The 27,443-nt window shown below is 37.5% G+C and overlaps 1 protein-coding gene across 1 annotated transcript in view; it reads right to left on the minus strand.

The window, feature by feature from the left end:
- ANKRD42 (ankyrin repeat domain 42) overlaps positions 1-27,443 on the minus strand; it is a gene marked incomplete at its 5' end in the record, with an annotated part of 57,291 nt that overhangs the window by 17,651 nt on the left and 12,197 nt on the right. The window contains 5 exons of the mRNA XM_059175373.1: positions 2,902-3,007; positions 7,754-7,879; positions 12,649-12,849; positions 22,851-22,986; positions 24,594-24,713. Coding sequence (XP_059031356.1) covers positions 2,902-3,007; positions 7,754-7,879; positions 12,649-12,849; positions 22,851-22,986; positions 24,594-24,713 — 689 coding nt within the window. The remainder of the gene's footprint in view (positions 1-2,901; positions 3,008-7,753; positions 7,880-12,648; positions 12,850-22,850; positions 22,987-24,593; positions 24,714-27,443) is intronic.

Consider the following 27,443-nt stretch of genomic DNA (forward strand, 5'->3'; position numbering starts at 1 on the left):
GAAATTTAATGAAAAAATCGTGACTTTTCCATCTACCTTTTCTATTTTCTTTGATCTTTCCCATATCTCAATGAAGCTTCCAGTAATATAGCCTTGCTTTTGGAGCTGATGTTGTGATTGCATATAATCTGCATGGTTTTCTCAGAGTCTTGCTAACTGAAATGTTTAATGTTTTCTCTTATGACATGGAGAACTACTCAAACACAAAATCTCAAATCCCACTTTTTTCACACACCTATACAACCACATGCACACAAATATCCTTACCTTTCACCAGGTACTATACATAATTAAAGATATGGTAACAAACATCTTAAGAAGTTGTAAGGTTAATAGACTTCATTATCTTTACTACTAAGTTAAAATTAACAGCTATTATTTACTGAGTACCTACTTTATGCCAGATTCATAGTGTTTCTATAACACTATACACACATCTAGCATTTTGGTGCATGAATTATAAAAACTCTAAAAGATATATAGGGGAATCTCATTGTCTAAACTTTAATTTGCATTTTCCTAACAAAAATGATTTTGAGCATTTTTTTCATATACATATTTGCCATCTGTATATTTTCCATTGGTGAATGAACAATATCAATTGCTGGCAAGATAAGAAACAAAAGAAACTCTCATCCACTGCTGATGAGAATGCAGACTGGCATGGTTACTTTCAAAGGCACGATGGCAATTTCTTATAAAGCAAACATACTCTTATCATATGACCCAGCAATCCTACTCCTAATTATTTACCCAAGTGAAGTGAAAACTGATGTTCACACAAAAAAATATTGTACATGAGGGACGCCTGGGTGGCTCAGTTGGTTAAGCAGCTGCCTTCGGCTCAGGTCATGATCCTAGTGTCCTGGAATCGAGTCCCACATCGGGCTCCTTGCTCAGCAGGGAGCCTGCTTCTCCCTCTGCCTCTGCCTGCCATTCTGTCTGCCTGTGCTCGCTCTCTCCCTCTCTCTCTCTCTGATAAATAAAATCTTTAAAAAAATATTGTACATGTATGTTTAGAGCAGCTTTATGCATAATTACCAAAAATGGATAAAGCAGGGACACCTGGGTGGCTCAGTGGGTTAAGCCGCTGCCTTCGGCTCAGGTCATGATCCCAGGGTCCTGGAATCAAGTCCCGCATCGGGCTCCTTGCTCAGCAGGGAGCCTGCCTCTCTCTCCACCTCTGCCTGCCTCTCTGCCTGCTTGTGTGCTTTCTCTCTCTCTCTCTTTCTGACAAATAAATAAATAAAATCTTTTTTTAAAAAATGGTTAGAGCAGCTTTATGCATAATTTCCAAAAAATGGATATAATCAAGATGTCCTTTGACAGGTTACCACATTATTAAACTATGGAATACTATGGAATTCTATAGCCAAGGGAGTACTGCTCAGCTATAAGAAAGAAATGAGCTACAAATACACATGAAAGAACCTCACATATAATTAACCTGAGCAAAAGAAGGCAGATATATAAGCGTATGTACTATATGATTCCATTTATATAAAATTCTAGGAAATACAAACTAATCTATAGTGACAGACAGCAGATCAGCATTTGCTTGGGGAAGGGAAAGTGGGGAGCAGTGGGAAGGAGACAGACTACAAAGGGGGCACAAGGAGACTTTCCCTATCTTGATGGCAGTAATGGTTTCATGGGTAAGTACCTATGTCAGAATTCATCAGTTCGTACTGTACAAAGATGTGTACTTTATCATATACCAATTAAACCTTAATAAAGCTGTTTTCCAAAGTAAAACTAAAGTGGGCCTAAGTAGATAATGATCCTAGGTATGTGGTACCACAAAATCATGGTCCAAAGCCTCAAAGAAATCCCTCAAAATTGTAAGGACAATAAACTCTTAAAAATTGCACAGCAATCAATGCATGATTAACATTGAATGATTAGCATCCTGTTGGGCCTCATTTGCAAATTTTAGCCCACATTCCTACTTTACATTCAAGCAGTTCTGGACTACAAGCAATTCCTCAAACACATAAGGTACTATCTTACAACACTTCCTCCTTTAAGGCATCAGCATAAATGTTGCTTCCTCCAAAAATAAAAAATTTCCCTGACCTCTATATAAATTCTGTCCCCCTTCTGTTCCTTCCTAACTTCCCCAAAACTTTCAAACAGGAAGACCTGGGCACTTTTTCTCCTATGTTCTTATTGTATCTTATATATAACATGTAATATGTTACAATGATTATAATTAATAATAATTATGTTTATGTACTGAATCTCTTTACAAGATTTTAGACTTGAGGACAAGAACTGTGTTTTTTCATCTTTGTAATCCTAACATTAACCATAGCAATAGGGACATGCTAAGTACATAGGAAGTTGAATGAAAAATAACCGAATGAATAAATGGATGGACTAAATTTTCCTTGAGGACCTGCATAGGAGATGAGCAGGAGATGCTTAATAGCAGGTGCTATATTTAATTCAAATGTAAATATTAAAATTTGTTTCAAAATCTAAGTGGCTCCTTTTGATTATGCCTCTTAATCACACAGTATTTCTAAAGAAATAGGGGCATTTGGGTGACACCATTCTTCATTCTGTACCACAGTTCTAAGCACCGTCAAATGTTTAGCATTCCTGGACCCGACCTCACTATATATCAGTGATAGTCTCCAGTCATGTGACACTCCTCCATACATTTCCAAATCCTGCCCCCCACGAGGAAAGGGGACAATACTACTTTCCAGCTGAAAATCATTACTTTAGTGAGAAGAGCTGATTTATCATCAAATGTCAATTCAGCTGGAAAATTGTTACTCTGTCAGCATTTGATGGAGTCCTATAATTCCATTAAATCCTAAGAGCTTTCTGAGTGTAAGAGAGTATACCCAAAACCTTAAAAACAAAAGAAAGAAGTGAAGCAGACAGGGATACCTTTTAGCCACATCACTGGGTTTCTCCCCTGCTTTGTTGGTAATATTACTGTCTGCTCCCATTTTAATTATCCACTGCAAACACTCTATGTGGCCTTGCCCAGCAGCTGTTTAAAAAAAAAAAAAAGACAAAAACAAAAATACACACAAAAAGTTATTGTTATTAGTAACAGTTGTCTGATATCTCAGACAGTACCATTAGAGAATATTTTCATAAATACTGATCCTTGTAATAACCAACAAAGGTTGGGCAGATGTTATTCTCTGTTCATTTATGTATTCATTAGGCAAACACTTAATCAAAAATCTACTGGGCTTACCTCCAATACAGAGGACTTTGCATCCCAATATAAAATTTATATAAAAATTTGAAGAAGATATAAAAGTTGAAGCTCAAAGATGTTATTTATTTAACATCACGCAGCACACAAGTAATGGATTTGAAACTATAATCTAGGTTTTCCCAGTCTTTATCCAGAGTTCACCTGCTGCTATCTATAGCTCCTGACGAATCTTGCATCTGACCAAAATATGAGCACAGTCCAGCCACAGGGCTGACTACATGGACTTTGAAAATCTTGGTCATCTTATGTAAACAGGTTCTTCTTCTGACTCTCATGACTCAACATTTACAGGCCCCTCACTAATCACCTGAACTGTTTACCACCTTTTTCTAAATCTTGTCCTTAATACAAGCACTCAGGATTAATTTTCACCTCCACAACTCTGTCTATGTGTCCTCCTGCCTAGTGCCCACCCCTCAGCTATGTGTTCATCTAACTTCTACCCATCCTTCTAGATCCATCTGAAGATTCAGGGAAGCTGGGTGGAAAGATACTTAATAAACTTAAAAGATCTGACTTTAGGTCTACTAAACAGTGAGACTGGAGGGCAGGACAGAACTTAGCAAGTGGTTGGCATATACAGACCCTCAATAAAGGTCTATGAAGTTGAGGCATGAATAAGTGAATGAGGATACTAAGAAAAATGTCAGCTTTGCTCTTACCAGATGTGTAACCTCAGTCAAGAAAACTGATTCCTCTGGACCCCAATTTCCTCATGTTTTACAGAGATGATTTCATACTTAGAAAGAGGGTTCATAAAATTAAAATAAGGATTAAATGTGATGACAGTTTTACATCCCATTAAGTAGCATATAAACATAAGGTATTATTTCTGAATTCCCACAAACATGTCTCTCATAATTTAACCTTTACCAACTTCTTCTATTCCTGTTTCTACTCCTGAATTCCTACTGCATGTATTTTAAGAAACAAATACTTTTTGGCATCAATTACTCCTGGCTTGTACAAATCTTTAGATGTTCATGGTTGGAAGCATGTACTCCTTAGCAATAAGGTCTGGACCTCACACTGTCTACGTGGTGCAGACATATGGTGGGTGCTGACTATAAGTGCCTCTGTAAAATGAATCAAAGACTAGGAGCTTTTGATATACCTCTTGTGCCTCAAAAAGGGAATTCACCTTCAATACTGACAACAGAGAAAAGAGGACACAAAGTCAGATACTGTGACAAAGTAAGAACTCTTCTGTCCTCCTCTAGTTCATTCAGAGCCATCTCCCTAACTCAGAATTGGCCCCTGAAAATTCTGGGCTTTCTTGCTCTCTCCTACAGAAAATCCAAAACCACTCAAAACACAGGCGCCTGGGTGGCTCAGTGGGTTAAAGCCTCTGCCTTCGGCTCAGGTCATGATCCCAGGGTCCTGGGATCAAGCCCTGCATCAGGCTCTCTGCTCAGCAGACAGCCTGCTTCCTCCACTCTCTCTCTCTCTGCCTGCTTCTCTGCCTGCTTGTGATCTCTGTCTTTCAAATAAATAAATAAAATAAAATAAAATAAAATAAAAACCACTCAAAACAGTACAAGATTTCCCAGACCTCTAGAAATAACCTCACTTTAGACAAAAACAGCAATATATTCCATCTTTAAAAGTTACAAAAGGTATTTATGAATCACAGATAATTGTTTTGTCAAAGATAGAATGAGCTTAACCCCACATTTAAATTTTATTACACAGGTAATGCTTACAAAGAGGGGGATGGGAAGCTAAGTAACTTCTCTAAAATGAAATAAAATAAAAGGATTTTTACCCAAGATCCTTATTGTACATTGGTTAGGATATGTGATTAATTTGACCAATGTTTTATAAGAGAACAGATAAAATTATTCTGTGACTAGAAATTTTTAAGAAATCATTTGAAATACTTATGGCTTAGCAAATGAAAAAAAGGAGCAGTCACAGTGGATTTAACAATTATTAAATGACCAAGAAAAATGCCTCAATAATAAACACTGCAACTGGGCGCCTGAGTGGCTCAGTGGGTTAAGCCTCTGCCTTCAGCTCAGGTCATGATCTCAGGGTCCTGGGATTGAGCCCCATATCAGGCTCTCTGCTCAGCAGGGAGTCTGCTTCCCTGGGATTGAGCCCCATATCAGGCTCTCTGCTCAGCAGGGAGTCTGCTTCCCCCTCTCTCTGCTTGCCTCTCTGCCTATTTGTGATCTCTATCAAAAAAAAAAAAAAAAAAAAAAAAAAGAATCTTTAAACATCGTAACTTATTTATTGAATCAAAATCAAAATTAAAGAAAAAGAAGCAGAGATTAATAAATGTAAAAAATGTGGATTAAGCTATAAAGGGACAACTTTAATTTACCCAATTTGGATATAATCTAAACACACAGATGTTCATCAGGAAAGCCAACTGTACAGAAAAGGCCCCTTCCCCTACTTGTAGCCACTTATCATCCCCCATCACACTCCCTGTTCCACCCCTGGGCCTGGGAGTCCTCAATGGACAGACTGACAAGACAAGGGGTGAAAGGCAAACACTTTGGGTTCCTCAATTTCACCCTCCCATCTTCTCACAAGGGCTGCATCACAAACACCCTACTGTTATGCATTAAGCCCTTGAGAATCTACTTCCAGGTCCCTCATTTCAATCTTAGTTCCAGTGGTGAAGAAACGACTAAGAAAGGCTGAAAAACAGCCATCAATAAAACTTAATTCTTCCTGTGAAGATGAAATATAAACGTTATGATAACACCTATCTTTTGCTACAGTGTCTGAATGATACCCTACATATACATTAGTAATAAAAAGTGGTTATATTTAGGGGTGCCTGGGTGGCTCAGTGGGGTAAATCCTCTGCCTTCAGTTCAGGTCATGATCCCAGGATCCTGGGATCCAGCCCCACATCCAGCCCCTGCTGAGCAGAGAGCCTGCTCTCCCCACCCTCCCCCTCCCCCCGCCTGCCTCTCTGCCTACTTGTGATCTCTGTCAAATAAATAAATAAAATCTTTTTTTTTTTAAGTGGTATTATCTAGGATAATAAATGAAGGCTTTGCTCCAGGGTACCACATTTTAAAATATATACACATATACATAGTGCACACTTTAAATTTCCTCCCCATTCACAAATCCCATGGTGAAGAGCTAAACCCCTAGAGAGCCAAGCTAAGATGGAGAAGTGAGATTTTCCAAGTCTGGAATAAAGTGTTTGCCAAAATAGGAACCTCTCTGTGTGTAGAAGAAACCCCCTTTGCATTCCCCTTCTTACTCCACCTAACCTCTCTTATAAAACTATTGGTACACATGATGTTTAAATTCTATATCGGAGATTCATTATGAAGTAAACCAAATTTAACAATTAAACTAAGAAGCTAACCAACAAGAACATAACCTATGATTGGGACTATCAGAAGTTATTTACAAAATAAAATATAATTCAAACACATGACTGCCTTAACTACTCTACTGTCTTTTTACTCTACCCTTGCCCTCTTTTTTTTAAGAGTTAAGTAATCTCTATGCCCAACATAGGGCTAGAACTCATGACCCCAACTTCAAGAGTTACATGCTCTACTGACTGAGCTAGCCGGTGCCCCCTTTAAAATTTTTATAAGAATTACTGGCCATTGGTCACCTGGGTGGCTCGGTGGGTTAAGCCTCTGCCTTCGACTCAGGTCATGGTCTCAGGACCCTGGGATAGAGCCAGGATCAAGCTCTCTGCTCAGCAAGGAGCCTGCGTCCCCCTCTCTGCCTGCCTCTCTGCCTACTTGTGATCTCTCTATCACGTAAATAAATAAAATCTTAAAAAAAAAAAAAAGAAAGAAAGAAAGAAATACCGGTCATTACATTACGAAATAGCTTACAATATCACAAATGAAGCAGAATGGAAATTTCAGATGCATTAAGTTAAAGATTTGGTATTTGATTTTATAAATTAAAGGAAGACTGGCAAAAGTAAATCCTAGAGTACCCATACTCTCAACAAGGTGTTGACAATTTGACAAAGTCTGATTAAAAAACCAAAAAGCTAATTAATATTTTAGAATTCCACACAGAAGGAAGTAGGGAATACAGATGAAAGTGGCGGACATATGGAAATTGTGTTTAAATCTAATGTTCATTGATATTTCTATAAAAGTAAACACATTTTTACAGAGTACAAGAAGAAAATTCTGCTATACCTTTTTTCAAGTTCTGTTATACCTTTATCATGCTTTAGCAAGAATTAATAGATCATTTTAGTCCTAAGAAAGTATTAGTCCTAAGAAACTTCTCCAGCTGTGAATTTCATATCTTAACACGTCAATGTCTTAAGAGAATTTTCACTGGAATTATCCTAAATGTGATAGTTAATTTCTGGCATCATCAGAGGAGTATCACAAATGAACTGAAAATAAGTACTCTGTGTATCATATAAGGGAGACGGATATCCTCTAGGGTATTAGGGTAAGTTCTACATTTTCACATGTTTCAAAGGGATAATTATTTTAAAAGGTAAAAAACAGTAATTGTGTCAGAACTGAAAATGAAGCAGGACTCATAACTCACCTTTATGCATAGGAGTTGATCCATTATTATCACGTTCATTAATATTAATTACTCCATCTTCAATTAATTTCTTAAGCATTTCCAAATCACCTTTAAAGGCAGCCACATGACCTGGAAATGCTAAAGCTATGAATAAAAATTCAACATTTCCGTAAATGTATCAGGTCATTCTTTCCCCTGCCTTAAGCAGTCACAAAATTCAAATTTCAATATTAACTCAATTAAGAATGTTACACTAGAATTAGTTCAGTTGATACAATGACAAGTAATAAAAAGAGAATCATAAAATAAGATTATTATTAACTGTGTAGCCCTTTCTCCCCACAGGACTTCAAACATGCCAAGAGTAGTACTGTACCAGAACTATTCTTAGCCATATTCCATTGTCAGACCAACACAAAACATAAGAAGATGGTCATTTTCAACCCTTTGTATAAAAACTGGAAGCACATGAAGTATACATATATATACAAACACATATACATACACACATGGCTGTATAAGTGTACCTGACCTAGTACCTAACTGTAAGTACTTGATAAAATGTTTTTAATGTAGCAACTACATATACTGAGCCCTTACTGAATGCCAGACATGGTAGTAAGCACTGGTAAGTAATGCCTCATTATAACCATTTTAACAACTTAGTTGTTAAATGAGATATAGTTATTCTCATTTTTAAATATAGAAATGAAACAGAACAGCCAGAGTATTTTGAATGATTTATTTATTTTAGAGCGAGAAAGAGAGAATACAGTAGGGAGAGGCTGAGGGAGAGGGAAAGAGTCCCAAGCAGACTTTGTGCTGAGCACAAAGCCCAACACAGGGCTCAATCTCACGACCCCAAAATCGTGATCTGAGCTGAAGCCAAGAGCTGGACACTTAACCAACTGCACCATTTAGGTGCCCCTACAAAGAGTATTTTTAAAAGAACAAGGTTGGAGACTTAGACTACCCGATTCTAAGTCTTACCATAAAGCTATCATAATAGCTTTGATATGATTGATAGCTTACCATAAAGCTATCATAATCAAGACAGTTGTGGTATTGGCAAATAAACAGATCTATAAGACAGAATGCAGAGGCCAGAAACACACCCATACATATATAGCCAACTGACTTTTTACAAAGCTGACAAAATATTTCAATGGGGAAAGGAAAGCCTTTCCAAAAAAAATGGTGCTAGGACAAGTAGCTGTATGTGTGTGGGGGGTAAACAAAATTTTAAATGAACACTTAATTTCACTCAAAATTCCACATAAAATTTAACCTGACGTAGATCAAAGATCTGAATTAAAAGGCTAAAACTGACAAATTTTTAGAAAACTATTGAAGAGGGGCGCCTGGGTGGCTCAGTGGGTTAAAGCCTCTGTCTTTGGCTCAGGTCATGATCCCAGAGTCCTGGGATCGAGCCCTACGTTGGGCTCTCTGTTCAGCAGGGAGCCTGCTTCCCCTTCTCTCTCTGCCTGTGATCTCTATCAAATGAATAAATAAAATCTTAAAAAAAAAAAAAAGGGAAGAAAACTATTGAAGGATATCTTGCTAACTTTGAGGTGAACAAATATTTCACAGATAGGACACACAACAAAAGACATGAAGACTGATAAATTGTACTTTACCAAAATTTAAAACTTTCATTCTTTGAAAGACACTCCATGGGGTGCCTGGGTGGCTCAGACAGTTAAGCATCCAACTCTTAATTTTGGCTCAGGTTACGATCTTTGGGTCATGAGATCAAGCCATGTGTCAGGCTCCATATTGAGCACGGCACCTAAGATTCTCTCTCCCTTCTCTCCCTGCCCCTCCCCTGTTAATCACATGCCCTCTCTCTCTCTAAAATAAAAATTTAAAATATATGTACATATTGCCATGAAACCAGGCAAGCTTCAGAAAGGGAGAAAATATAGGCCATAACATATACCTGACAAAAACTCTAAAGAACTGTCAAAAGTCAATAATTAGTAGACAAAAAACCCAATTTACAAATGGGCAAAAGAATTAAACAGATACTTGATAAAAGATATACGAATGCGGGGTGCCTGGGTGGTTCAGTGGGTTAAGGCCTCTGCCTTTGATTTGGGTCATGGTCCCGGGTTCCTGGGATGGAGCCCCACATCGGGCTCTCTGCTCGGCAGGGAGCCTGCTTCCCCACACCCCGCCTGCCTCTCTGCCTACTTGTGCTCTCTGTCAAATAAATAAATAAAATCTTAAAAAAAAAAGATATACGAATGCCCATTTGAAAAGATGCTCAATATTAATTAGATTTCAGGAAGATGTATACTAAAACCATGGTAGGGTAACACTACACATCCATTAGAACAGCTAATAAAACAGACTGACCATATCAAGTGCTAGCAATTCCATGGAGCAAATGGAATTCTCATACATGTCTGGTGGGGATATAAGCAATACAACTACTTTACAAAATAGTTGATAACAACTTTTTTGTTGTTGTTGTTAAGTAGGCTTCACACCCAGCATGGAACCTACCGTGGGGCCTGAACTCATGACCCTAAGATCAAGACCTGATTAGGGGTCAAGAGTCAGACACTTAGATGACTGAGCCACTCAGGTGCCCCTGTTACACAACCTCTTAAAGTTAAACAAAAACCCACCATACATCCCCCTCTTCCATATTTACCAAGAGAACTACAAACATATATCTATGTAAAGGTTCAGAACAGCTTTATTAGTAATAGTCCAAAATTGGAAATAATCCAAATGTTTATCGGCAGGTGAACTGTTAAAAAGAAATATACAATACAACCATATAATGGGGTGTTATTCGACAATTAAAAGGAATGAACTATTATTAATATACATAACAGGGGTGAATCTCAAAATAGTTCCATTAGAAAATTCAAACTGATCTATAGGGACAGAAAGCAAGTAGGTGGTTTTGTGGGGCCAGGGTGAAAGTAAGGGTGAACTGCAAGAGGTCCACTCCAGAGGTGATGGAAATGTTTTATATCTAGATTGTGATGATTTCATGAGTGTAAACTAGGGTGCCTGGGTAACTCAGTCAGTTAAGCCTCTGCCTTCAGCTCAGATTGTGATCCCAAGGTCCTGGGATGGAGTCCTGCTGTCAGGCTCCCAGCTCCACAGGGAACCTGCTTCTTCCTCTGCCTCTGCCTTTCTCTCTCTCTTTCTCTCTTTGTCTCTCTATCTCTCATGTATAAATAAATAAAATCTTAAAAAAAAAAAAAAGGGAGAAAAGTATAGGCAAGAAATTTATAGAGGAGAAAACTACAATAGCCATTAACTTACAGAAGGATATTCAATCTCATTCATAATAAAAAGAAAATGAAAATCAAAGTACAAATTAAGGCTTTTCACGCCCAATTGGCAAAAATTGTAAAGTCTGACAATACTGAATATCATTCCTCTAAATTCCCACCAAACATTACTGATGAGAGTGTAAACTTCTGTAATTACTCTGATGAAGAATCTAGCAATCCCTGTTTATACTGAAGATGGGCATATCCCACCAAGCAAACCCTAAAGCAGAATGCACACCTATTTACCCAAGTCAAGCTCCTAACTCTTCTCAGTCTTCAGAGAAGATAGGCAGTCCCTCAAGAAGGCACAACCAACAATCCCAGTGTGCCACGCAAATACTGTCTGTGGGGGCTATGTGTTAAAAAGGTAGTGACCTACTTCTCTAAAGAATCTCTTGTAGGGGCGCCTGGGTGGCTCAGTGGATTAAGCCGCTGCCTTCGGCTCAGGTCATGATCTCAGTGTCCTGGGATCGAGCCCCGCATCGGGCTCTTTGCTCAGCGGGAGCCTGCTTCTCTCTCTCTCTCTCTCTGCCTGACTCTCCGCCTACTTGTGATCTCTCTCTCTGTCAAATAAATAAATAAAATCTTAAAAAAAAAAAAAAATCTCTTGTATATGTACTTAAGGAGACACATACAAGAATATCCATGACCACACTGACTGTAATAGTGAAAAACAATCTAAATAACAAACTGGAAAATGGATAAATGATGGTTTTCATAAAATGCAATACTATATAACAAAAAGGATAAACTGGAATACTTCCATTGGCCTAATATCAAAAACATAGTATTTTCTGGAAAAAAGCAAGGAATAGAAGAATGCATACTGTTTAAATGCCATTTTCATAAGATTTTAAAAGAAGTTTCAAGGACTGTTAGTTGTCTACTAAAATGCTCTGCCTTCAATAGTACGAGAGCTTCAGCTGAGGTGAGTCTTCTCAGCTAGGTACTGAATCCCCAAGGCTTCCCCACAACTAGTATGCTCACGTGACTCAATTTTCACCAATGGGATGCTGGCAAAAGTAATGAGTACAAATCAGACCTTGAAAATCTCTGGTCTGAATCTTATAGTCTTGCTCCCTTCCCCACCTCCTGCTAAATCTGCTACAAGCAGAGAAAGCTAGTTGGGAAGAAAGCCAGCACAGCACAGATTCACTCTTCAACCTGGGCCAATCATATGAATCCTTCGACTGCTGAATTTTAGGATTTCTTAGTTAGAACATGTTAGTCTATTTCTCCAAAAACACACAATAGTGCATATTTTTGTGAGTACATATTCACTAAATAGAAAACCTATAGAATGGAATTAAAAATCCAAAACAAGTTACCTCTGAGAAGAAAAAGAAATGAATGATATCAAAGAGACAGAACCAAGAAGCTTTTAAATATACAGCATTTTATTCTTAAATCAGTGGCATAAAAAATGTATTCATTACATTGCATTAGTCTTTATATATTTCTGCCTAAAATATTTCATAATAAAGAAGAGAAACTGAATGAATGTGTGGACAATTATAAGTAACATATTTAAACATAACATTTGCCTTATAACTTCTTTTTTTTTTTTTTACTTACTCTACTTATTAAATGCTAAAACATTTCAGGTTTATTACTTACTTTCCTGATCTTTTGGATCACTTCCTTCATACTCAGCTCCTTGGATAAACTGCAAAATGTTCTGCTTAAAGAACCTCTGGGCCAGATCCAATACATTTTCTCCATTATCATTGAAGGCTTTTAAAGCTTGGGTTTTACTGTTCATTTTGCTGAGTAGGAATTTAAAGCAGTGAAGGTGACCTTCCATGGCTGCTAAGTGAACTACAGCAGGAAGAGAAAAAATAAATTTTAATGGACTATAAAATAACTCAAAGAAAGAAATAACAACATTGGCTCTCATCCTCACAGGGAGATGACTGCCCCTTCCCTGTGTAATAGGGAGCCAACAAGTCCTTACTCAGCCTTCTACTCTTGCCAAAGCAGCAGACTAAATTATTAAATAGATACACATACTATGAATGTACAGACACCAGAGAAGAGATACCAAAGAGCAGGCCCCAAAATATTTCCTTGAAAAGTGAAATCCCCAACAACCTCACTGTGGTTTTGTTTTTTTTTTTTGTTTTTTTTGTTTTTTTTAAAGATTTTATTTATTTATTTGACAGAGAGAAATCACAAGTAGATGGAGAGGCAGGCAGAGAGAGAGGAGAGAGAGAGGGAAGCAGGCTCCCTGCCGAGCAGAGAGCCCGATGCGGGACTCGATCCCAGGACCCTGAGATCATGACCCGAGCCGAAGGCAGCGGTTTAACCCACTGAGCCACCCAGGCACCCTCTCACTGTGGTTTTGATTTGCATTTCCCTGATGCCAAGTGATGTGGAGGTTTTATTCATGTGTCTGTTGGCCTTTTGGATATCTTCTTTGCAGAAATGTCTGTTCATGTCTTCTGTCCTTTTCTTGATTGGATTGTTTGTTCTTTGGATGTTGAGTTTGATAAGTTTGATAAGTTCCCACAGATCTTGGATACTAGCCATTTCTCTGATATGTCTTTTGCAAATACCTTCTCCCATTCAGTCGGCCATCTTTTGGTTTTGTCAGCTGTTTCCTTAGCTGTGCAAAAGCTTTTTATCTTGATGAAGTCCCAGTCATTCATTTTTGCTTTTGTTTCCTTTGCCTTTGCAAACATGTCTAGCAAAAAGTTGCGGCTGAGGTCACAGAATTTGCTTCCTATGCCCTCCTCTAGAATTTGATGATTTCTATCTCAGATTTAGGTCTTTCAACCATTTTGAGTCGATAGTGTATGTTGTAAGGAAATGGCCCAGCTTCATTCTTCTGTTTGTGGCTAAATGGGTTTTATTCCTAAGTGCAAGGGTGGTTCAACATCTGTAAATCCTAGGATTCTAGAACTTTGGGGCTAGGAGGGCAGAGGCAGAGATGGAGAGAAGAGTACAGTCTGATTCCATTGGTGTTCCAGTCAAAGAATAGTGGAAACAACTTTAACATTTCTTTTACATATGTTACTTCATTCAAGTGCCGCAAAAATCCTATGATGATGAAACTGCAGCTTGGGAGGGCTTAAGGACTTAATTGAAAAGGACACAGGTGGTAAGTAACGCTTTGGAGAAGACACTGGAAGCAATATACTAAATCTCCGTGTGGAGAGTGGTGTGGTTAGGCTGGGCAACGGCAGGCAGGAAAGGGGTAGAGAAAATGTTCTTAAATATAGTCAGATCATGTCAGTGCTGTGCTCAAAATCCTTCAATGGCTCCTGTTACCTCTCTGACTTTGTTATCTATAACTCACCCTCTCACTTCTGTTCTAACCATACTGGCTCGCTGTTACTACTTGTTCTCAAATACACTCCTGCCTCAGGAGCTTTCACCGGCTATTACCTCTTTCTGAAATAACCCTTCCCCATTATGGTCACAAGATCTACTCCCTCAGCTGCTTCAGGTCTTTATCCAACTATTGCCTCTTCCATGAAGGCTTCCCTGATCACCCTATTTTAAACTTCATCCTCTTTCATATTCTATTCCCTTCTCTGATTTTATCCACACACATAACTCTATAATATAATTTATATTCTTTTGTTATTATCTACGTCCTGACCACCACCACATGAAGGCAGGGACTTTGGTCTGTTTTATTTGGTGGGACATCCCTAGAAGAGGGATTGACACGTAGTAGATGCTCAGCAAAGAAATGCTGAATGAATAACTTAAGAGATTTTAACACAAGCAATCTAGTACTGAAGCCAAATTCTTTTTTTTTCTTTTTAAAGATTTTTTTCATTTATTAGACAGACAGAGATCACAAGTAGGCAGAGAGGTAGGCAGAGAGAGAGAGAAAGAGAAGCAGGCTTCCTGCTGAGCAGAGACTGAAGCCAAATTATTAACCTCTATATTATACTATTTAAAAATATACTACATATGGTCATAAAAAACTATACTTGTTTGAAGAAATAAATGTCAATTTTTTTAAAAATGAGCAAGCAGAAAGACTTTTAAAAATGACCAGGCATATTTAATAAAAAATCAAATTAAAAACAAAGTTGCCCCCTACTTTGTATTACAGAAAAGTCAGTTCCAGGTGGGCTAGAAATCTAAACGTGAAAGTAAAATAAAATTTCTAGAAGAAGGGCGCCTGGGTAGCTCAGTAGTTTAAGCCTCTGCCTTCAGCTCAGGTCATGATCTCAGGGTCCTGGGATCAAGCCCTGCATTGGGCTCTCTGTTTAGCAGGAAGCCTGCTTCCCCCCCTTCTCTATGTCTGCCTGACTACTTGTAATCTCTGTCAAATAAACAAATAAAATCTTTAAAAAAAAATTTCTAGAATATAAAAGAACACCTTCATGATCAAAGAGTGGGGAAAAACTTTTTTTTAATAGGATTCAAAAGGACTAGCTATAAAGGAAGAGCTTATTAAACTTACTAAATTGCAGTTAAAATTTCTATCATCAAAAAAATCTGAAAAAAATGAAAAGGCAAGCCATAGGATGGAAAAGATATTTGAAAGAAGATATTTGCAACGCATATAAGTAACAGAGATCTTGTATCTAGACTACATAAAGAAGCCCTACAATTTTTAAAAAGAGAGAAAAACTCAATAAAAAATAGAACTCAACAAAAAATTTGAACTGGTACTCTAAAAAGAAAATAACCAGGGGCACCTGGCTGACTGTCAGGAGAGCATGCAACTCTTGATCTCAGGGTTTGAGGCCAAGCCCCACACTGGGTATAGAGATTACTTAAAAGTAAACATATTTTTAAAATAATAAAAAGGAGGCACCTGGGTGGCTCAGTGGGTTGAGCCTCTGCCTTTGGCTCAGGTCATGATCTCAGGGAACTGGGATCAAACCCTTCATTGGGCTCACTGCTTCCGCCTCTCTCTCTGCCTGCCTCTCTGCCTGCTTGTGACCTGTCAAGTAGATAAATAAAATCTTTAAAAAATAAAATAAAATCTCCCTGATATGAGGAATTTGAGAGGCAGACTGGGGGGGGGGGGTCTGGGGGGTAGGGAAGGAAAAAAATGGAACAAGATGAGATCGGGAGGGAGACAAACCATAAGAGACTCTTAATCTCACAAAACAAACTGAAGGTTGCTGGAGGGGAAGGGAGGTATGGAGAGGGTGGTTGGGTTATGGACATTGTCGAGGGTATGTGAAATGGTGAGTGCTGTGAAGTGTGTAAGCCTGACGATTCACAGACCTGTACCCCTGGGGCAAATAATATATTGCATGTTAATTAAAAATAAAATAATAAAAAGAAGAGTAATTTTTTTAAAAAGAAAGGAAATGACAAGATGGCCATTAAATATATAAAATAATGTTCTATAATACTGATCAATAATCATTTTAAATATAAATTATTAAATACTCTAATCAAAGGACACAGGGGAAGTGAATGGATAAAAAACAAGACCCATCTATATGCTGCCTATAAGAAACTCATTTCAGACCTAAAGACACATAAAGACTGAAAGGAAGGGATGGAAAAAGTTATTTCACTCACAAATGGAAGTGGGGGGAAAGAAGCTACAGTTGAAATATTTATATCAGACAAAACAGACTTTAAAACAAAGACCTTTTGATAAATAAGGATATTACGACATGATCAACAATCATGCAATAAGAGAATTTAACGACTATTAATATCTATGCACCCAACATCTACATACATAAAGCAAATACAAACAGACATAAAGGGAGAAACTGATAGTAATAAAATAATAGTAAGGGACTTTAAAACCTCATTTAAATCAATGGCTAGATCATCCAAGATGAAAATCAATAAAGAAATAGTGGCTCTGAACAACAGATTAGACCAGATGGACTTAAAAGATACATACAGAATATTCCAACCCAAAGCACCTGAATACTCATTGACTTCAAGTGCACATGGAACATTCTCCAGGACAGATCACATTTGGCCACAAATCTCAACAAATTTAAGAGGACTGAAATGATATCAACCATCTATTCCAACTATAATAGTATAAAACTAGAAATCAAGCACAAGAAAAAAACAGAAAACACAATCATGCAGAGGCTAAACAATATGCTACTAAACAACCAATGGGTCAACAAAGAAATCAAAGAGGAAATTATAATACACATGAAGACAAAAGAAAATGGAAACATAATGGTCCAAAATCTTTGGGATGCAGCAAAAGCAGTTCTAAGAGGCTTACCTCAAGAAACAAGAAAAATTAAAAAATAAATAAATAAATAAAAGGAAGAAGAAGAAACAAGAAAAATTGTTAACAATCTCACCTTACACCTAAAGGAACTAAAAAAAAAAAAAAACAAAAAAACAAAAAAACAAAAAAACAAAGTCCAAGTTTGCAGAAGGAAGGAAATAATAAAGATCAAAGAAGAAATGAATGAGAGACTAAAAAATAACAATTATAATAACAAAAAAGACTAATGAAACCAAGAGCTGGCTCTTTGAACAATAAGACAAAACAAAACTGATAAACCTTTAGCCACACTCATCAAGGAACAAAAGAGAGAGAACTCAAATAAATAAAATCAGAAATGAAATGGGAAAGGGCCACCTGGCTGGCTTAGTTGGTAGAGCACCTAACTCTTGATCTCAGAGTTATGGATTAGAGCCCCACATTCAGTGTAGAGATTACTTAAAAATTAAAAAAATATATATATTTTTAAATGACATGAAGGGTGCCTGGGTGGCTCAGTGGGTTAAGCCTCTGCCTTCGGTTCAGGTCATGATCGTAGGGTCCTGGGATCAAGCCCCACATCAGGCTCTCTGCTCAGCGAGGAGCCTGCTTCCTCTTCTCTCTCTGCCTATCTCTCTGCCTACTTGTGATCTGTCAAATAAATAAATAAAATCTTTTAAAAAATTAAAAATTAAAAAATGAAATGAAAAACACAGATACAAAGAATTATAAGAGACTATGAAAAATCATAACAAATAGCATGGAGGACATGGGGAGATAGAGAGGAGAAGGGAGGTGGGGGAAATTGGAACGGGAGGTGAACCATGAGAGACTATGGACTCTGAAAAACAATCTGAGGGTTTTGAAGGGGTGGGGGGTGGGAGGTCGGGGTACCAGGTGATGGGTATTATAGAGGGCACGGATTGCATGGAGCACTGGGTGTGGTGCAAAAATAATGAATACTGTTATGCTGAAAATAAAAAATAAATTAAAAAAAGAAAAAAAAATCATCTGTCAACAAATTGGGAGAACCCAGGAAAAAAATAAAGGATAAACTCCTTGAAATATAAAATCTTCCAAAACTGAATTAGAAAGAAATTTAAAAAGTTGAACACACTATTTACTAGTAATAAATTGAACTAGTAATCAAAAAACTCCCAACAAACAAATGTCCAGGATCAGAAGGATTTATAAGAAAATTCTACCAAAGATTTAATAGAGTTAACACCTATTCTCCTCAAAATATTCCAGAAAATAGGAGAGGAAGAAAAACCTCCAACTTTATTCTTAGAGGCCAGCATTGCCCTGATACCAAAACCAAAGACACTACAAAAAAAAAAAAAAAAAAAAAAAAACCTACAGGCCCATATCTCTGATAAAGATAGACACAGAAATTCAACAAAATGTTAGCATACTGAATTCAACAATTCATTGAAAAGTTCCCCCACCACAATAAAATGAGATTTATTCCAGGGAGCAAGGATGGTTCAATATTAACAAATCCATCAATGTGAAACATCACATTAGGAAGAGGAAGGATAAAAACAAGAAGATCGGGGTGCTTGGGTGGCTCAGTGGGTTAAGCCTCTGCCTTCAGCTCAGGTCATGATCTCAGGGTTGTGGGATCAAGCACCGCATCGGACTCTCTGCTCAGCAGGGAGTCTGCTTCCCCCCCCCTTCTCTCTCTGCCTGTCTCTCTGCCTACTTGTAATCTCCATCTGTCAAATAAATAAATAAAATCTTAAAAAAAAAACATTAAAATCATCTCACTAGATACAGAAAAAGCATCTGACAAAACACAACATCCGTTCATGATAAAAACTCTCAACAAAGTGCGTGGAGAGGAAACATACTCAGCATAATATAAGCCAGATATGACAAAGCCATGGCCAACATCATACTCAGTGCTGATGAACTAAGAGCCTCTCTCTCTCTCTTTTTTTTTTTTTTTTAATATTTTATTTATTTATTTAACAGAGAGAGAACACAAGCAGGAGGAGTGTCAGGCAGAGGTAGAGGGAAAAGCAGGCCCTTGCTGAAAAGGGAACCTGATGCAGGGCCCATTCCCAGGATCCTGGAATCATGACGTGAGCCAAAGGCAGACACTCAACACTTTAATTCAACAGAGTACTCCCAAGTCCTAGCCACAGCAATCAGACAAGAAAAACAAAGGCATCTAAATTAGTAAGGAAGTAGTAAAATTGTCACTATTTGCAGATGACCTGATACTATACCTAAAAAGCCCCAAGGATGCCACCAAAAAAACTGTTAGAGGTAATAAATGAAGTTAGTAAAGTTGCAGGATATAAAATTAATACACAGCATTCAGGTGCATTTCTATACACCAATAATGAAGCAGGAAAAAGTGAAATTAAGAATCTACAATTGCACTAAAAAGAATAAAATACCTAGGAGTAAATTTAACCAAGGAGGTAAAAGACCTGTACTCTAAAAACCTTAAGAGGACAGTGAAAGAAACTGAAAATAACACAAGCAAATGGAAAAATACACCAGGCTCATGGATTGGAAAAAATCAATATTGATAAAATCTTCACACTACCCAAAGCAATCTACAGACTAAATGCAATCCCTATCAAAATACCAACATTATTTTTCACAAAACTAGTACAAATAAAAATTTAAACAAATAAAATTTGAATGGAACCACAAAAAAAAACCACAAAAAGCTAAAGTAATCTTGAGAAACAAAGCTAGAGGTATCACAATCCCAGATTTCAAGAATAACTACAAAGCTATGGCAATAAAAACAATATGGTACCAGACACATACATCAATGGAACAGAAAAGATAGCCCAGAAATAAATCCACAATTACGTAGTCAATTAATCTACAACAAAGGAGTCAAGAATATACAATAGGGAAAAGACAATCACTTCAGGGGCACCTGGGTGGCTCAGTGGGTTAAGCTGCTGCCTTCGGCTCAGGTCATGATCCCAGGGTCCTGGGATCGAGTCCCGCATCGGGCTATCTGCTGAGCAGAGAGCCTGCTTTCCTCTCTCTCTCTCTCTCTCTGCCTGCCTCTCTGCCTACTTGTGATCTCTCTCTGTCAAATAAATAAATAAAATCTTTTAAAAAAAAAAAAGAAAAAAAGACAATCACTTCAATAAATGGCACTGAGAAAACTGGACAGCAACATGTAAAAGGATTTAACTAGACCACTTTCTTATACCATACACAAAAATAAACTCAAAATGGATTAAAGAACTGAATGTGAGACCTGAAATCATAAAACCCCTAAAAGAAAACAAAGGCAGTAATCTCTTCACCATGGGCCTTAGCAACATCTTTATGGATACATCTCCTCATGCTAAAAAGTAAAAGAAAATAAGCTACTAGGACTATGCCAAAATAAAAAGCTTTTGTAGAGGAAACATCAACAAAACAAAAAGGCAACCTACTGAATGGACAAGGATATCTGCAAATGATATCCAATAAGGGGGTTAATAACCAAAATATATAAAGAACCTATACAACTCAACGCTAAAAATACAATACTATTAAAAATGGGAAGAGGATCTGAACAGACATTTTCCAAAGAAAATGTACAGATGGCCAACAGGCACATGAAAAGATGCTCAACATCATTCATCATCAGGGAAATGCAAATCAAAACCACAATGAGATATCACCTCATACAAGTCAAAATGGCTGGCATCAAAAAAAAAAGAAATAACAAGGGACGCCTGGGTGGCTTAGTAGGTTAAGCCTCTGCCTGGGATCAAGCCCTGCATCAGGCTCTCTGCTCAGCAGGGAGCCTGCTTCCTCCTCTCTCTCTGTCTCTCTGCCTGTCTCTCTGCCTACTTGTGATCTCTGTCAAATAAATTTTTTTAAAAATCTTTAAACAAAAAGAAATAACAAGTTTTGGAGAGGATGTGAAGAAAAGGGATCTCTCACATACCATTGGTGCAAATGTAAATTGGTGCAACTACTGGGGAAAAGAGGTTTTTTTGGGTTTTTTTGAAGAAACTCAAAAAAATAAAAAATAGCAATATCATATGATCCAGTAATTCCATTACTGGGTATTTACCCAGAGAAAATGAAAACACTAATTCAAAAAAATATACGCACCCCTATGTTTACTGTAGCCATATTTACAATAGCCAAGATATGGAAACAACCTAAGTGTCCATAGATAGATGAATGGATAAAGAAGAAGTGGTATATATATCTACATATAGATAGATAGATAGATAGATAGATGCAATGGAATATTATTCAGCCATAAAAAATGAAATCTTACCATTTTCAACAATATGGATGGAACTGGAGAGTATTCTCCAGTTAGATGAGGATGTTAGAGAGATGAGGCCAAAGAGGTATATAAGAACCAAATTAGAGGGACGCCTGAGTGGCTCAGTTGGTTAAGCAGCTGCCTTTTGCCCAGATCATGATTCCAGTGTCCTGGGATTGAGTCCCCACATCCAGCTCCTTGCTCATCAGGGAGCCTGCTTCTCCCTCTGCCTCTGCCTGCCTATGCTCGCTTTCTCACTCTCCCTCTCTCTGACAAATAAATAAATAAAATCTTTAAAAAAAAAAAAAAAACAAATTATAAAGGTATAGCATGCCAAGCTAAGAAATTAGAGCTCCTCAGAAATCTATGGAGTATTTAAGCAACAGAGTGATTTGATCAAACCTGTTCATATCATTCTGCCTACACTTCCCCTTCATTTGTTTGCTACTTAAGATTCTTTAAAGACATAATTCAAGTATCATTTTTAGTAATCCTCACTCCACTCTCACTATGATCTAACCCTCATCTGCATTTCTACAGCACCTCTTGGGAGAAGACAGGGTGTTTAGAGTATAGGTCGCAACTGGCCAGCTAATTGCAGGAAGTTAGCAAATTAACTCAAATACGCTAGCATCTACTATTTATACTATTTCTTATAAGCAGCAGTCTGGGAAGTGGAGCTGCATGAAGTTAAAAAATAATAACACTGGACAGAAGATGAAGGAAATAGCTGGTGCGAAGAGTAAATCCAGTTCAGTTTTGCCAATTTCTCTTTTGCTGATATGGCTCCAGAAAGAAAATCACATGACAGGTGTATAACACAGGCATAAGAATAAAAAATGTTCATGACAACATATTTACTACTTTAGTTTTCTGAAGGACTGTTAGAATGATGACAGTTAAAAAAATTTTTTTAAAGATTTTCATTTATTTGATGCAGAGAGAGGGACAGTGGGAGAGGGAACACAAGCAGGGGGAGTGGCAGAGGAAGAAGCCAACTCCCTGCTGAGCAGGGAGCCTGATGTGGGGCTCGATCCTAGAACCCTGGGATCATGACCTGAGCCAAAGGCAAGAAGATTAACAACTGAGCCACCCAGGTGCCCTGACAGTTTAAATTTCTTAAACACAATCAATCATTTAAAAGTTTACATTAACAGGGCACCTGGGTGGCTCAGTGGGTGAGCCGCTGCCTTCGGCTCGGGTCATGATCTCAGGGTCCTGGGATCGAGTCCCGCATCGGGCTCTCTGCTTGCCAGGGAGCCTGCTTCCTCTTCTCTCTCTCTGCCTGCCTCTCTGCCTACTTGTGATCTCTCTCTGTCAAATAAATAAATTTAAAAATCTTTAAAAAAAAAAAAGTTTACATTAACAAAAATCTAAAACATTTGCTTTTGTGAATACCTGGAAGGTTTCCGTTATAGTCCACATCTTCTATTCCACATCCCCATTTAACTAGAAGCTGCAAACAGCCAAGTCGCCCATGAAAAGCTGCATAGTGCACAGGCTTCCATTCTCTCTTATCAGTCACACTGGGATCCTAGGGATAACATTCACAAGAACTCAGTTTCTTTCCATTTGAGGAGAAAGAGTAAGTCTAGCAGCTTAATTCTGCACATGAAAACTATAAGGCAAAAAAGACCTATAAGGCAAACAATAAATGTAATAGAAAAATTTACTACCACCGATTTAAACATGAGCTAATAAAATTTTATAAAATAGTTTTTTTTTATAAAGAACACAATTTGATCCATAAAAAAATTTTTTAAGATCTTATTTATTTATTTGACAGACAGAGATCACAAGTAGGCAGGGGGGGGGGCAGGCTCCCTGCTGAGCAGAGAGTCAGATACGCAGCTCGATCCCAGGACTTTGGGATCATGACCTGAGCCGAAGGCATAGGCTTTAACCCACTGAACCATCAGGCGCCCCCATAAAAATAGTTTTTAAAAAGGAACTTATAGCTAAGCTGTGCTCCGCACTCAGCATAGTCTGCTTGGGGTTCTCTCTCCCTCTTTCCCATACCCTCCCCTTCTCTCAAATAAATAAATAAATCATGGGGCGCCCAGGTGGCACAGTCCATTGAGCATCACACCCTTGCTTTCCACTCAGGTCGTGATCTCATGGTTGTGGGATCAAGCCCCACGTGTGGCTGCATGATCGGCAAAGAGTTTGCTTGGGATTCCCATTGCCTCTTGCTCTGCCCCTCCCACTCATGCTCTCTCCCCCCTCTAAAATAAATAAATCTTTTAAAATAAATAAATGTGGGGCACCTGGGTGGCTCAGTTTGTTGAGCAACTGCCTTTGGCTCAGGTCATGATCCCGGACTTCCAGGATCGAGTCCCGCATCCGGCTCCCAGCTCTTTGGGGAGTCTGCTTCTCCCTCTGATCTTCTCCTCTCTCATGCACTCTCTCACTCATTCTCTCTCAAATAAATAAATAAAATTTTAAAATAAAATAAAATAAATGTGAAGATTTATTTATTTTAAAATAAATAAATATTCAAGGGGAAAAAAGGGAACTTAACTAGTCATTTTACTGGTCACAGGCTTCTGACCAATAAAATGAAAGGGAAGGATTCAATGGTCCAATCATATCCTTGAAAGCATAAAGAGTTAATAAAAAAATACTTAATAGGCCCTTTACTTTTTCTCTAATTATAGAAACACCAACTCTTACCAAAATGTCTTCAATAAAAGTAGTTCTTCTAAGTTTTTTTTTTTTTACAACCACTAAGTAATAATGAAAATAAATATCACAATGAATGAAATTTCTGGAGATAAAAAATCACCTTCTAAATCAGTGTATGAAATAAGTTACAAAAAAATAGGTAAACACACAGAAATTCATAAAGATATATAATCACTGGCTGAAATGGGTTTGGAAGCTTCAGAATCTTCCCAGTTAAACTCTGAACCGACATGAAGAACCCCCAGCCTCTGAAATCCTTTGTATAGCTAAACTGGGATTTTTTGAAGCTTTATCTAAATTATTGCTCCTGTGTTTAAAGATAGAAAAGCTAAAGAGAGAGATCAAATTGCTCTGATCATAAAAGGAATTTAAAAAGTCAGGAAGAGATAACTAGCTACTAAATGCTATTCCATCTATATGATCACACATTCTCGCATATTAACAGGAATCTCTCACCACTCCACTTCGAAGCATTATTTGTAAAGTGAAAGAATGTCCATGTGTTGCAGCAAGGTGTAAAGGAGTGCATCCACGATCATCTTGAGATGCCAGATTTGCTCCGTTGATTATGAGAGCCTAAAAATAGAGAAATAACACTGAGTGTACATAAATATAAATGTTAAATCATGAATGCAGATGTGTAATAGGCAAGCAATTTATCAACCTATGGCTACATTATGTAAGTTCTTATATATGTGCCATAGAAAAAGTATGAGAAATTCTTAGATAATCTTAAGAAAATACTTGAGATCTTTTTTAACCTTGCCTAGGAGATATTTATAATACCAGATTTCACATTCTGATTTCAACATGTACATACGATTTATAAGGTACACAGAGATTAATAACCACTAAGCTAAATACTTTAATACTAAAATGATAAAATAAAAAGTAAACTGTCACTATTTCAAAAGCAGAATCTTTTATTAACTAGGTTTTGAATATACTGTAGGAGGATTTCATTATTAAAGTAACTCGTTCTAGCTCCAAATCAAATTTCTAACTGCATCTGAGGAAATTCCATCTGAATTTTCTTTTTTTTTTTTTTTCAAGAAGTCACATTCTTTTTTTTTTTTTTTTAAGATTTTATTTATTTATTTGACAGAGAGAAATCACAAGTAGATGGAGAGGCAGGCAGAGAGAAAGGAGAGAGAGAGGGAAGCAGGCTCCCTGCCGAGCAGAGAGCCCGATGCGGGACTCGATCCCAGGACCCTGAGATCATGACCTGAGCCAAAGGCAGCGGCTTAACCCACTGAGCCACCCAGGCGCCCTCCATCTGAATTTTCAATCAGCCTAGTTTCTGTATAAGGATTATATCATAAACACAGCACACCCCTCTATGTAATATACCAAGTAATGTGTTTAAAAGAATTACTAGTTAATATTTTTTAGTTGTACTCCCTCAGAACTTTTTTTAAAAAAGACTTTATTTATTTATTTGACAGACAGATCTCAAGTAGGCCAAGAGGCAGGCAGGGGTTGGGGGGGGGAGCAGGCTCCCCACTGAGCAGAGAGCCCAATGCAGAGCTTAAACCCAGGACCCTGAGACCATGACCTGAGCGGAAGGCAGAGGCTTAACCCACTGAGCCATCCAGGCATCCCTCCCTTAAACCTTTTTTAACCAGTATTTATTTACCAGTATCTTAGCAAAGGACTCCATCATAACTCATATTAAAAGCTTTAAGAATAGTCTTCATAATTAACAAACTAGTCAATAATCATCACAAAGCACACACTGAATATTTACTGCACTTTAAAAATCACTACAAGGAATATGAAGACATGTCAACTTAGAGAATTAGGACATATGTAGAGACAATGATAATCAATTATACAAAGCAGTCCTTGATAATCAACAACCACACAGTACAGTACAAAAAAAGTACCACAAAATCTCTGAGAATGAAAAGATCCCTTTGAGGGAGACAAGGACAATCAGGGCTATGGGAATGGTTTGATTGCTTAGAGGAAGGAAAGCATCAAGTAAAGCTTTATTTGACCCCGATATTCCCTGTTACTATTTTATTTCCTTTTTCAGTGCCTACTTCTCAAATTAATACCTCAATGCCTCAACTCCAAATCAACCTGCAAACAAGATGGTGTCCTACCACTACATGGAAATTCAGCAAACCTCACCCTATAGTGACTCTCAAGTCCACTGGCATTTCCTTACATCCCGTAACTCTGACACTCAGCCTAACTATTCTTCCCTCATTTGCACAGTCCAGTGCATCCTGACTTCCTCCTCCAAATTCTTTACTCATTTCTCTGCTTCCTACCATCACTACTAGTAACATTCTTCAACATTCAATCTTCAACACTCTATTCTCTTTCCTATACATTATTACTCCTTAAATTTTTGTCTCCAGCACCCTTTTCAACTGCCTGGATCTTCTGCACCCAAATGTCCTATAAGCCCCCTAAACAACATGTACCAAAATGAATTCAATATTTTTGCTCCCATATCTCTCTTGCTTTTCAGATTTCCCTATCTGTAGTGTCATTATTATCTGCCATACTGCCTCAAAACTTTAAAATTTTCACTCTATTATGTCAACACCTGCTTTTCAAGATGGCTTCTGTCATTTTCTTTCTTTCCCACTGCCACCACCTAATTTCTCCCTCTGTGGGTAGTGATGACACCAAAAGTATCTAACTGGTCTTCTTCCCTCCAAACTGTTTCCTCATCCTAGGTAAGCCCAGATACATCTTGTTAGAATAATTTCCTGAAATACTGCTTTCATTACTGTACTGTTACTTTCATTACTGTCCTCTGTTAATGTGCATGTGTATGTATGCATAAGTATGCATGGGTGATATATGTATATGTAAGAGTATATATTAGTACACATATAAAAACTCTTACACAAATGAATCTTAATTCTCCTTCTAAGACATTTTACCTATCTGGCTATCCAAACTTAATTCATAACAGTATACAACAACAAAACATCTACACCTTAGTCAGGCTCATACAATAGTTTACCCCTTGAACACATCTAATTTTTCCAATTTAAGTACTACACATAGAATTAGAGCATAGAGATTCATAAAATAAAACCTAGGTTCAAATTCTGGTTTTGTCACTTACTTAGGCAAGGTACTTAACTTTCAGAATCTGATTCTTTATCTATAAAAAGGGGGACTCCTAAGATTACTGTATTAAATGAAGTGATGAATGGAAAACCATAATTCACACATAAAAAATAATAATCATTTTTTATTGCTCCTTACTTTCTGAACTCAACCTGTTCTTTTCGGCTTAATTGAATTTTTATTGTCTCCATTAATGATTTCTCTATCTCC

The sequence above is a fragment of the Mustela lutreola genome, chromosome 1, assembly GCF_030435805.1.
Source record: "Mustela lutreola isolate mMusLut2 chromosome 1, mMusLut2.pri, whole genome shotgun sequence".
NCBI classification, from domain to species: domain Eukaryota; kingdom Metazoa; phylum Chordata; class Mammalia; order Carnivora; family Mustelidae; genus Mustela; species Mustela lutreola.